Raw genomic sequence first — 12,358 nt, 5'->3', positions numbered from 1 at the left:
TAAATCCGCGGATGAAGAGCCTAAATCGCGCAAGCGAGTGAGGCATGATCCAAGTGATGCAGTACTAAGACGTGGTAGTAGGGTCAGAACACCAAAAACATTTGGTCCTGACTACATTGCTTTTATGTTGGATGAAGAGCCAACGTCAATAAAAGTAGCATTCGATGGCCCAGACGGGTTACATTGGAGAGAAGCTGTTCAAAGCGAAATTGACTCAATTTTGCTAAACCACACTTGGGTGTTGGTTGATTTGCCCGAAGGTGCGAAACCTTTAGGGTGCAAATGGGTGCTTAAAAGAAAATTTAAGGCCGATGGAACAGTGGATAAGTATAAAGCCCGACTAGTTGTAAAGGGTTTTAAACAAAAGGAAGGACATGACTTCTTCGATACCTATTCACCTGTAACGAGGATTACATCTATCCGAGTGCTTCTCGCGATTGCTGCATTGCACAATCTTGAGATTCATCAAATGGATGTTAAGACTGCGTTTCTAAATGGTGAACTAGAGGATGAAATCTATATGGAACAACCCGAAGGGTTTGTAGTGCCCGGACAAGAAAAGAAGGTATGCAAACTGGTTAAGTCCCTCTATGGATTAAAACAAGCGTCGTTGCAATGACACTTGAAGTTTGATAATGTGATGTTATCAAATGGGTTTAAAATCAACGAGTGTGACAAATGTGTCTATATTAAGAGCACTAATAATGGGTACGTTATAGTGTGTCTCTACGTTGATGACATGTTAATCATGGGGAGTACCACTCAAGTGATTAACGAGACAAAAGCCATGTTAAAGAGAAACTTTGACATGAAAGACATGGGTCTAGCCGATGTAATTCTTGGAATGAAAATTCTAAGAACATCCGATGGAATCATCTTAACCCAATCTCATTATGTTGAGAAGATATTGAAGAAATTCAATGCCTATGATGGCGTGCCGGTTAAGACTCCAATTGAACTCAATGTTCACTTGAGCAAAAACAAGGGCGAACCCGTTGCACAAGAAGAATATGCACGGGTCATTGGGTGCATTATGTACTTAACTAATTGCACTCGGTCGGACATTGCTTGTGCCGTGAACAAGTTGAGTCGCTACACGAGTAATCCAAGCAAAGAGCATTGGAGAGCTCTTGTAAGGGTTTTGAGATATCTAAAACATACTCAAAATCATGGGCTACACTTTTCGAGATACCCCCCGGTACTTGAAGGGTACTGTGATGCGAATTGGATATCCGACAATAAGGACTCACTTTCAACAAGTGGATACGTCTTTACTATTGGGGGTGGTGCTGTCTCATGGAAATCCACGAAACAGACATGTATAGCCCGTTCAACTATGGAATCAGAATTCATAGCTTTAGATAAAGCCGGGGAAGAAGCCGAGTGGCTTAAGAACTTCCTTGAGGATATTCCAGGTTGGTCTAAGCCAGTGCCACCAGTGTTGATTCACTGTGATAGCCAAGCCGCTATCGGGAGGGCGAACAATGGCTTCTATAACGGTAAGTCTCGACATATTCGTCGACGACATAATACCGTAAGACATTTGATCACAACAGGCGTGATTACAATTGACTATGTGAAGTCAATAGATAATCTAGCGGATCCGCTAACCAAAGGGTTAAACCGTGATCAAATGAATAAGTTGATAGAGGGAATGGGTTTGAAATCCACAAACTAAAGAATTGTCATAGTGGTAACCCAACCATGATGACTGGAGATCCCAAGAACTTGGTTCAATGGGAAAACTAAGCTATGAGAGTTCGTGAGAAACACTCATCGACATCTATTCCCTAGAGAGCAATAGAGTGTTTGAAAACTTGCCTTGTGGTGAGGATAAGTCTATGACTTTTAATGATTTCTAAGGATCTCAAGGAGATTGAGTTCTCAAAGAGACCGAGTAGGGCAAGATACTCGAGTAGGAATCACCTATGTAAGTGTGAAGTGTGGCCGCTTCAAATTACACACTTATGAATCCAAAGTGGTGTCCAAGGCCGCAAAGGACACAAAACGTGAGAACGGATGAGGTTGAGGTGTTTAAGTGTTGATAAGGCTCGTTTCATGCATTGGTTTTGGGTTAAAATTATATGCTTTTGGGGGAGATAATGCACAAATTTTGAGCTTAAGTGTGCAGAAATCTGTTGGATCCGGGAGTTTGTGTAAATTGACCTGGCAGATGCAAAATAGCTGATTTTGAAGTAAAATACCAGAAGTCGTCGCTCGGACCTAGGAGAATCAGGAAGTTGACGACAGGAGTAGAAATGGAGCAAAAGCGCAGAAAAAGTCATCTACCTGGTCAAGGAGACAGAATGGCAGAATGGAGCTGAAGCGCAGAAAAAGTCATCTACCTGGTCAAGGAGACATAATGGCGTAATGGAGGTGAAGCGCAGAAAAAGTCATCTACCTGGTCAAGGAGACAGAATGGCGTGCTGACATGAAGATCCTCAATTATTGCAAGGGTAAAATGGTCAAATACCGACAAGAAGTTGCCTTAGGGTTGAAGTTAAAGCCACTCTATAAATAGAAGCTTTCCACAATGAAGAGGTAGCGCTTAACGCTATCGTAGTTTAGGTAGGAAGCTCTCGTAGGTGCTTAACGCCACCGCTCTCTTAGTTTAGTTCGATAGTTTGTTGCTTTCTTGGCTTAAATATGTAGTTTCATCGGAGGAATTGACGACTTCACCTTTGGATCTCGACTTATTTTCGGTTTTATGAAGATTTGGTGTTTATTTTCATGTTATTGATGCTATTTACTTATGTTTCTTGGATGCTTTTTGCAATTGGTAGCTTAGATGTTTAGATCCATGTTGTTTACATGATTTCCAGTAGTTTAGAGGTTGAGATTTAGTTGTTCACGTGCTCGATTTCTGAGATCCGATAGTTTAGGTGATGCATGCAAGGTAATCTGTGTTCATTTCGTTTTCTGCTTGACCCAGTAGCGTAGATCTGGTAGTTCTAGCTTGAATTTCGTGTTTACGTCTCGTTTTGAAGCATGCTCTGTTTTATTTCGTCAATGGTGTTGAAGCTCTGTTCTATGCTCTGTTTTTACTTGGTTTTTTGGAGAAGATGAAGTAGGAGTTAGTTAGAGAATCAGATCTGCTTTTTGCTTTTGCTTTTTGCTTTTAACAGCTTTCTGCCAGCCCCAGCCTGTTTAGGAAAAATGGTCCCCACTTTACTTTTACACTTTGTCTGCCTATTTTGGGAAAGTTTAAGCATGTTCCTTCAGTTACAGGTGTTCTAGTAAGTTTCACTCCAGTTTACAAGTTGCAAGTGTCCGTACTTTACCCATCCCCTAGGTCAGGTAGATAGAGTCGAGTTTAATTCCGCCAGGTCAAGTAGATTTAATTTAACTCAATGAATGCGTGGCAGCAGCCGACCCCTTTTCCGCTTGTGTCATAGAAACGATCTCGAGTAGGTCCATAGTCCCTGTGGTTCGACCCCGCTCTTGCCGCTTATACTTAGTAATATTTGTTGCATTAGTGGGAAAATTATAAATCTTGTTGAAAGGAGGGACACGTGCACACGACACACGTGCAAAAACCCGACCCTTCAAGTGTTAACACCATTGTCTCGGTGCACGCCGTGGGGGACTAGTTCAAAGCATCGCGCTACTAGGCCGCTTGTGTATCCGATGGCGTTGACTATGGAAGGTTCAAAGCTAAAAGCTACCTATCCTTATGCTTATATACCTCTCGAGGGTTGAGCTTGTGTCTGCATGCATTTGCATTTGGCTATTTCCACTCATGTGGGGGATTGTTGGAATCTATGCCCGGTCAATGAACTTTGACCAATTATAATTTCAACGAGATATTTAATTTTGTGAAATTAAATAATATAGTGTCGATCTACGTTCGGAGTAGATGACCATGGTATATTTATTTTCTCAAATCCGATTCCCGGTGAGTGAGAAATAATTGATTAAAGTTGTGCAAAATTGCAAACTTAATGAGCTATGAGAGAAGCTTAGGGAATAATTAAGAGAGTTAATTATCCCACATTGGAAGTTACAACCTTATTAAACTAGTATTTAATAAGAAGGGTTATTACATGTAATAATTATAGTGGACTAAGATGGGCTGTAAGAGCCCACACGCGCGCGCCGCCCGCCCCGCCGCGAGCCGCGTGCCGCGAGCCTCGAGCCTCGAGCCCGAGCTCGCGCCCGCGCCCGTGCCCTTGTCCTTGGACTTGGATCTTGACAATTGGTCTTTGAGCTGTTCTTTGGGCCTGGTCGTGGGCTTGGTGCTTGGGCCTAGTTGCGGGCTTGGCCCAAGTCTAGTGGGTCTAGTTCTTTTTAGACCACCACCGTTTCCACGTCAGCGAGCCAAGCGGGATGCCACCTCGTCAGTATGACGCGGTAAGCCAACGTGGTTGACACGTGATAGTCCACGTCGTGAACGAATCTAGAAGCTTCTAGACTCGGCCTCTCTAGCTCTGAGCGTGTAACGGCTCGTAACGCCCGAACGTTACAGCTCGTAACCGACAACCGTTACGGTCTAGCATTAATGACGGCCATTATGGCCGTTGACCCCCTGCAGTGGACCGAGCCTATAAATATGCTAGCCATTCCATGCATTCTACACACATCAAACACTAGAAAGCATTCTGCATCATAAGCTCTCTCTCTCTCTCTCTCGCATTGTTCTTCTGTCGAAGCTCGCCCTCTCCTCCATCCAGTTCGCCGGAGCTCTGCTGATAGCGGTGCTGCTTCACCGAGACGCAGCCGTTTTATCTTTGGGGACGAAACGCCAATCCGAAGAGCACTACCGGGGCGTATCTCGTCTTGCGGAAAGAGGCCTCCTCGACTCGGCTATTTCCTGTTCTAAAGTTTGTAGTTTCGATTTCCATTTGTATTTTTCGTTTCAGTTCTTTTCTGTATTCCTTTTTGGGTTGTATTACGCCCGATTATCTCTTGTAACTCCCTAAAACCAACAATAGAAAAGTTAAAAATATTTTGATGAACACTTTTTTTTTAATATTTAAGTTTTTTAAAAATAATTGATTTATTGACATTTAATTTAATTTAATTTAATATTATTAACGGTCAAGATTTGTGTTCTACGTTATTTTTCTATCATTCATTAGCTTTTACTAATATTTTCAGTATAAAATATTAAATATACTCCCTTCGTGTCACAAGAATATGCACGCTTTCCTTTTTAGTCTGTCCCATAAAAATATGCACTTTCAAATTTTAGAAACTCCTTTCTTTCTAATGTGGTGAGACCCATTCTCCATTAACAATACTTTAATTATTTTTTATTTCTACATATCTCTTATTTTATCAGTTTTGCATTAAAACTCGTGTCGAACCTAAAATGTATATTTTTTGGGGATGAAGGAAGTACTATATTAGAACATTGTTATCTAAAGATAGATGATAATGTTAATTTTTGGGACGTATTAAAGTGAAAAAAAAAATTAAAGTATCGTAGACGGGAAGCCTATTCTTCCATCAAAAGTTTTAAGAAAAAATAAAATTACAGAAAAAAATATTATCAAGATGTTGCGTATAGATGCCTGATTCTGGACCTATTATAAAATCAAAACACGAAGACCATATACTTATTAGGCTTTATTAGGCGCATCTTTTAAATGTTACCCAAATTAGTTTCTTCAATAAAATAACTTGATGATATTTAATCCCTGCTGATTTTTTTAATTTTTATTTTGTTTGATATTCAAATACCTCGTAAAATATCATCAACACCATCAAATTTATAAATCTCACAATTCGGGTCTATAATAATGTCTATCATTTTAAAGTTAAAATAATGGGCTTACAAGTAAATATCATGTAAATTTGATTATCACAATATGAGATATTAGAGTTATCAAATGAATTGAATCGATCTGGTATGAGTCGGGCCACCACCATAAGAACAAAAAGATCGCTTTATCGGGTGTAGTATGGTTCAATTGAGCCTTTAAATAAACCTAGGACAGGCTCCGGCCCGAGCCCATTAGAAGTTTTTATTAAGTTTACTTTTATGAACTTATAAAACATTTCAAACTCAACCCAGCTCGGCCCACTTCACACAAAGGATCTCGACACTATCGAGCCTCACCGAACCTGGCCCAGGCCACTTGAGAAGTAGACACCTACCAAAATTTCAAAGCAATCTTGATTGTCAAATCAATTGAGGTTAACACATGATTATGGTGCTCAACCAAAAACATCACTTTACAATCAAATAGATGTGGAAATGAAAAGTAATTTTATTGAATAGAGAGAATTACAAAAGAAAAGTGTTTGTATGTGGGTTGTTTATAAAGAAACTAAAATCTAAATTGATGCATCTATCTCCAAAACAAGAGGATGGGGTCCCAAAGCAGCAGCCAAAGTGACTCCTTTGGTTTGTGGGAGTTGGCTTATTTTGTCCAAGTCTTCATCACTAAGACACCAATCAAATATTTCAAGATTTTGTCTCATCCTCTCTTTGTTAAAGCTCTTGCTTGCTATGCTCACTCCTTGCTCATACACCCACCTCAATGCCACCTGTCAAATGTCAGGAATTTAGCACATACATATGATATTGCTTACACAGTTCGATACGTTGCATCTAGGTGATACCAAGCCAATTATTTTCACTATAACTTGCGGATATTGATACAAGCAATATAACATTTATTTATAGACAAATATAAAGAAACATAATTGTAGTCGACTCAAGATTCGAATTGGGCCTAAAATACGATAACCTCGGGTAGCGGGCGAGTTGGATCGCCGCTGTTGGGATTAATTAACTTCCTTTCATATCCATACTCAACATCAAATGCTCTAAATTAATATTATTATTACTGAATTAGTAGTAAATAGAAAAATGAAGATTGGGAGTGTCAAGTACCTGAGCTGTGGTTTTTCCCATTGCTTTAGCAATATCTGCTAAAACATCATTTCCCAATATTCTGTTGTCTCCCCACTTTGTGTTGTTTGCACCAAGAGGAGAATATGCTGTGATATGAATGCCTTTTTCATTGCAGAAATCCCTCAGTTTCTTTTGTTGCCAAGATGGGTTCAGCTCCACCTAACAAATCACAAATAAAAAATTAGGATGCGTTTGGTATAATGGATTTGGGACTTGAATTATAAATCATTATAGTTTGGTGAAGTTAAGTAAATTATGTTTGAAAATACTCATTTAACAACTATTTATAATTCCATATATAACTTTCACTATATAAAAAACTAAATGAATTTAAATTTATATCCACGTTCAAATTAAGATATTTTTATAGATCAAACAATAATCTAGAATCAAAAGCTTCAATTCTAAATATGTATCTCAAAGTTACATGTCACACTCCATTTTTCAAATAAAAATATCACATACTCCTATTTCACTAACCATTTTTCAAATAAAAATAGCACATACTTCTATTTCACTAACCAATTCACTCATATTTCATCATATAATACATGTAATACTCATATTTAAAGTAAAAAAAAAACTATATCGATCTCAATTGAGACATTTTATAATTCATATGTATAGAGAGAAAGACTGACTTGATTGATCGCAGGAGGGATTTTGGCAATGGAGATGAGCTGTTCAAGCAAATTGCATGAGAAATTACTAACACCAATTCCCTTTGTTAGCCCTAAATTCACACACTCCTCCATGCCTTCCCACACCACCTTCATATCCAAAGCCTGAACCAATTCCTCCGGCACCGGAGTTTTCGACACCGCCTCCGTCAACCTCACCGGCCAATGGATCAGGTACATATCCACATACTCAAGTTTCAAATTCCTGCAACAAATAAATATCACACATCAATATATATGAAGAGAAAATTGATATCAGATCGGATAGTTGATTATCATCAATTAGTTTCAAAGTATACTATCATGATATCAGATCGGATCGTTAATTATCAGCTGAAATTTTAACTCATCAAGCAATATAGTTGGGGCGAAGCATAAAAAAAGTTGATCAAGATAACCGAACCATTATATAAGTCAGAAGGAAATGCACATTTTACAAGCAGACTCAATCTAGCTGGGTCAGATATGGACTACAACTCCTATCACCAATTGATTTTAAAAGGTAGTACTATCATAGTATCAGTTTGAATTGGCGAGTATGAGCCAGAACTTTGTCTGACACAACAATATAATCGAGACTATTTAAGTCAAAAGGAAAGGACCCTTACTTACCATAGGCTCATTTTGCAAGCAGGCACGACCTGGCCGGGCCCCGCGAAGCTGGCCCACAGCTTCGTGGTGATGAAGAGGTCGCTCCGCGACTCCACAAGGCCGAGGCGCAGGGCCTCGGCCACAGCCTCGCCAAGTGCCTTCTCAGATCCGTAGGCGAACGCCGTGTCAAAGTGGCGGTACCCGGCCCTGATCGCATCCAGCACGGCCGCCTTCGTTGTCTCAAGGTCCGCGGCCGGGAACGACATAGTTCCCATGCCTATCACCGGCATCGCCTTCTCCACTCCAGCGAGCTTCACCGATGGAATCGCCGCCATTTTATCTCAATGAAATGTGAGTATAATTAATTTACGATTTAATGCAGTAGCTTTATCTATATATAAATAAGGAGAGGGAGAATTTATAGGTACATACAAAATGAATGAATGCCTACAAAATTGGAGGCGTGGAAGAGATGAAGGTCTACAATGGCGAATTTCGCTATTTAAAAAATAATTATCAAAGAAAGAAAGGCTATGGAAGGTTCCAACTCTCAGGTCTTAAGGTCAAAGTATTCAGACTGGTAGTAATAATAGTAAATGAATACTAACAGATTCTTAATTGTTTATTGGAAAATGACAGGCATTTGTTTGGATCGACTTAATCATGGAAGATTGGAAGTGATATAGTAACAACTAAAGTATGACTAGTATACTCTTTCGGTCCGCGAATAGGAGTTTCATTTCTTGTCGGCATGGATTTTAAAAAATGTTAAAAAAAGTGGGTGGAAGAAAGTTAGTGGAATATGAGTCTCACTTGTATATATTAGTAGTTTTAAATGATATGTGAGTGAAATGAGTTGGTGTAATGTAGTGCCTTTTTACTATTTATGATAATTATAAATCGAGATTCTTATTCACGGACGGATGAAAATAGAAAACGGGACTTCTATCGCAGACAGAGAGAATTGTTCCATGATACTCTGAATGTGATGCCGAATTGGCACACATGCACATATAAATGTTTTCATGGTTTAGATGAATTTTTTATAAGATGTATTAATGTTCGGACTGTTCGATTTGCAAAATTATATCTCATGATTAAATATGTATTTTGTTTGGTTCATAAGATTGAATCTCATAACTTAATTTAGATACATAATCATGTGATATACATTAGTCATAGCCACATCCTTTCAACTAAAATAATCTTACAACTTAATCCTAAATAGATTATCGTGTGATAATTAGTTATGATAATCAAATCATACTTATTTAAACAACTACGTATTACATTGTTGAGCCAAAAAAACTAAAATAAGTTGGTAAGTTAGGACAATTCCTAATTTTTGGAACTTAGTGATTTACTCCCAGCAGATGAATCAGAATGGTCAGAAATTGATTTCGTCTAACAATATCAATTATTTTAAAGATAGTTGCTCCAATGTCTTTGATCTAGTATAAATCAAATCTGAGTAAACCACATAGTATACATGCTTATATGCAGAACAGATCGATTATTAAAAATGACAGCTAATAAAATACTGTATTGAAACTTATATAAATCATAAAGTTAACAACTGAGAATTTTGCACGCAACAAGTCTTTGTGAATAAAATAGTACTCCGTCAAGGCACATATCTTTTTTTTTTTTGTGTGTATTAGTGTGCACGATTTGTTGAAGTAATAAATTAATTTAGGCCGCCCAGTCTTAACAAATAATAAGAAAATTATGGAGTTAAAAATAAAAATAAAACACTTGCTACGTTTTGGAATTTAAATTGAGGCAAACATAAGATTATTTCTCTATTTATATAAAAATGCACTCTCATCAGATATATTTGGCATAATCTAATTAATTATGAGGCGACTGTGCATATGCCGGCGGTGGCGGTGGCGGTGTTGGATCACGGGAAGCTGCATCAACGGACGCCAGCTCTGGAAATACATCAAATTAATTATAACAAAGAGAAATTTTAAATTTCATTTATAAAAAAAAAAAAGATTAAATTTCTATTCAAATGACTGCCAATTAGTTAATTTAAAAACATCACAAATAAACCAACATTTATAAAATTACCGTTAAAGCTCTAAAATTTAAGAATCAAAGTATTCGACATTCAATAATATTTAAGAATCAAAGTATTTGAAGTTCTAAAATTTGAGAATCAACCTATTCGATACTTAAATAAAAATAAGAAATTATTGTCATTTGAATAGCAATTTTGTTGTTAACTTCTAGTCAATCCAGAAATTAAAATTTATAATCATATTTTTTCGATTTTCACAATTCTACTATCATCAAAATCAAAACTACTTTGCAACATCAAATTAAATAGAATGCCACAACAAAATACACTACTCTGTGCAAAATAATATCATTAATTATATCGTGGGTGTTAAATTAAAACATCATCGTTAAAACAATGCAATTTTGTTACCACATCACATTTGATTTTATGACATCAATTTTAATTTTAAAAATAACACACACACACACACACACGAGCCTGGATTAAATCTAGATAAAGAAGATGATGATACCTGAAAATGCAATTGATCTTGCTTCTGAAAAAACAAGCAATATTATGGTAATGATAAGAATCACTATGTTTCTCGCCAATATCATCATCTCTCCAAACTAAGATTTTCTCTAATTAATTAAACCAACTTGTTAAAATACTGAGGTTCTTATATGGGTTCGCTACAATTTATATAGTTGATATAATAAGAAGGATTGGGGGAATAAATAAAATCTTGCTACAAAGAAAAAGTCAAGGTATTATTACTTCATTTTCTATGTTCAGTTTTATAAGTTTTGCGTGTTTGAAGAGTTGAAGATCAATTTACCGAAAATTTACGTTCTCCAACAAATATTCCACTCCACTTGAAAGTTGCCAAGAAATTCTTAGCTTGCATTCATAGATGGTAATGCCTTTTCGCATTTCTATTTTGATGACGTTGTCTTAATATATATTCCTCCCACGAAAATTAGTCTCACTTACAAAAGACATTTTAATACACAATCGATAAAATATAGTAGTAATAGAAAATGAAAAACTCATGTAAAATGGGAAAGATGAACAAAAATTTAATCTCACTTGTAGATGAAACATATTTAAATATGCAATTAGTAAAATAGTACTTACTATGATAGAAAATGAAAAACTCATGTGTAAAATCTGAAAGAGAAAATATCCAGAAAAAGTTTTCGTGTTATTAAAAATGAGGCTACTTGAAAAGACATACCGAAATGAAAAATGGAACCAATCTCCGTGGGCAAGAGAATATTTGCTATGCCCGCAAGTGCAACATAGTTGATTTCGGAGGGTCAGAGACGCAAGAAGAGAATATTTGTTATATTGGCATTAATGTTTACTAATTTAATTATATCGGGCTAAAACAAATACAATTAAAGTAAGTAATTGTTTTGGAACCAATGATTCAAAGTCAAACTTTATTTTCCAGTTTCATTAATTAGTTAAAAGTTAAAATCATTAAAGAGGTGCATTTTCTTTGTGTTGATTGTGGCATGTCCTCTTTTTTTCAACAGGCAAGATATGACGTTAATGGTTTAATGAACACGAAAGCCAAACCGTTTCAATAAAATAATACTCCCTCTGTCTTAAAAAAGTAAAACAATTGATATATGACACGAGTTTTAATATAAAATTGGTAAAGTAAGTGAGAAGAAAAAAAAAAAGTGAGAAGTAGTATTGTGGAATGATGTGTATGGTTATTGTTTGTTGAAATTTTTTAATTTGCTCTATTTTTTATGGACAATAAAAATAGTAATAGTAAATATGCTCTATTTTTTTTTGGAAGGAGAGAATAAGTATTAATAGTATTTGGTAGTACATTTTATTCAAATTTGGTGCGCGGATGGTTTTGACTTTTGACTTTCGACATGAAAGAAGAATTAGTGCGTTGGATTTAACTTTGATCTTTGTGGCTTACAGTGATGCAAATGTCGAGTTTTCAAGCGAACTAAGAAGCTTAATGATAAATTGAGCTTATTGATTTAAAAATTGCGAAATTTAAGTGAGAGTTAAAAAAAAGAATAAAACTTAATATTACTAAGTCTAGCACATAAACAAAGACAAATTATTTGAATTGTGTAGAAGAAAAAAAAAATCAAAACTACTTAATATTGATCAACACTTTTCATCTATTTATTCTGTCGTCTGACTAATATACTCCCTCGGTCCTTCAATTTTGTCACATTTATC

At 36.5% G+C, this 12,358-nt stretch overlaps 1 protein-coding gene and 1 long non-coding RNA gene across 2 annotated transcripts; both read right to left on the bottom strand.

The window, feature by feature from the left end:
• Nucleotides 1–6,194: 6,194 nt before the first annotated feature.
• On the bottom strand, nucleotides 6,195–8,639 carry LOC125212614 (D-galacturonate reductase-like). The gene is made up of 4 exons (XM_048112825.1): nucleotides 8,155–8,639; nucleotides 7,504–7,747; nucleotides 6,842–7,021; nucleotides 6,195–6,492 (listed from the first exon to the last, which is right to left on the bottom strand). Exons 1-4 carry the CDS (start codon nucleotides 8,466–8,468, stop codon nucleotides 6,280–6,282), a joined length of 951 nt encoding a protein of 316 aa, XP_047968782.1. The 5' UTR covers nucleotides 8,469–8,639; the 3' UTR covers nucleotides 6,195–6,279.
• Nucleotides 8,640–9,874: 1,235 nt separating this feature from the next.
• Nucleotides 9,875–10,808, bottom strand: LOC125211116. The gene is made up of 2 exons (XR_007174464.1): nucleotides 10,674–10,808; nucleotides 9,875–10,067 (listed from the first exon to the last, which is right to left on the bottom strand). It is a non-coding gene; the product is annotated as an uncharacterized LOC125211116 (long non-coding RNA).
• Between the last annotated feature and the right edge of the window lie 1,550 nt (nucleotides 10,809–12,358).

This window comes from Salvia hispanica, chromosome 3 (genome assembly GCF_023119035.1).
Source record: "Salvia hispanica cultivar TCC Black 2014 chromosome 3, UniMelb_Shisp_WGS_1.0, whole genome shotgun sequence".
Taxonomy (NCBI): Eukaryota; Viridiplantae; Streptophyta; class Magnoliopsida; order Lamiales; family Lamiaceae; genus Salvia; species Salvia hispanica.
This window is presented reverse-complemented; position numbering and strand designations above follow the sequence as displayed.

What these genes read in the sequence shown, in the direction of transcription:
- LOC125212614 (XM_048112825.1), bottom strand. Translation starts at nt 8,468, where the DNA reads ATGGCGGCGATTCCATCGGTGAAGCTCGCTGGAGTGGAGAAGGCGATG. An exon ending in GCTTGCAAAATGAGCCTATG is followed by an intron (nt 7,748 to 8,154) that starts GTAAGTAAGGGT and finishes TATTTGTTGCAG; the next exon opens with GAATTTGAAACTTGAGTATG. An exon ending in TCCCTCCTGCGATCAATCAA is followed by an intron (nt 7,022 to 7,503) that starts GTCAGTCTTTCT and finishes GTGATTTGTTAG; the next exon opens with GTGGAGCTGAACCCATCTTG.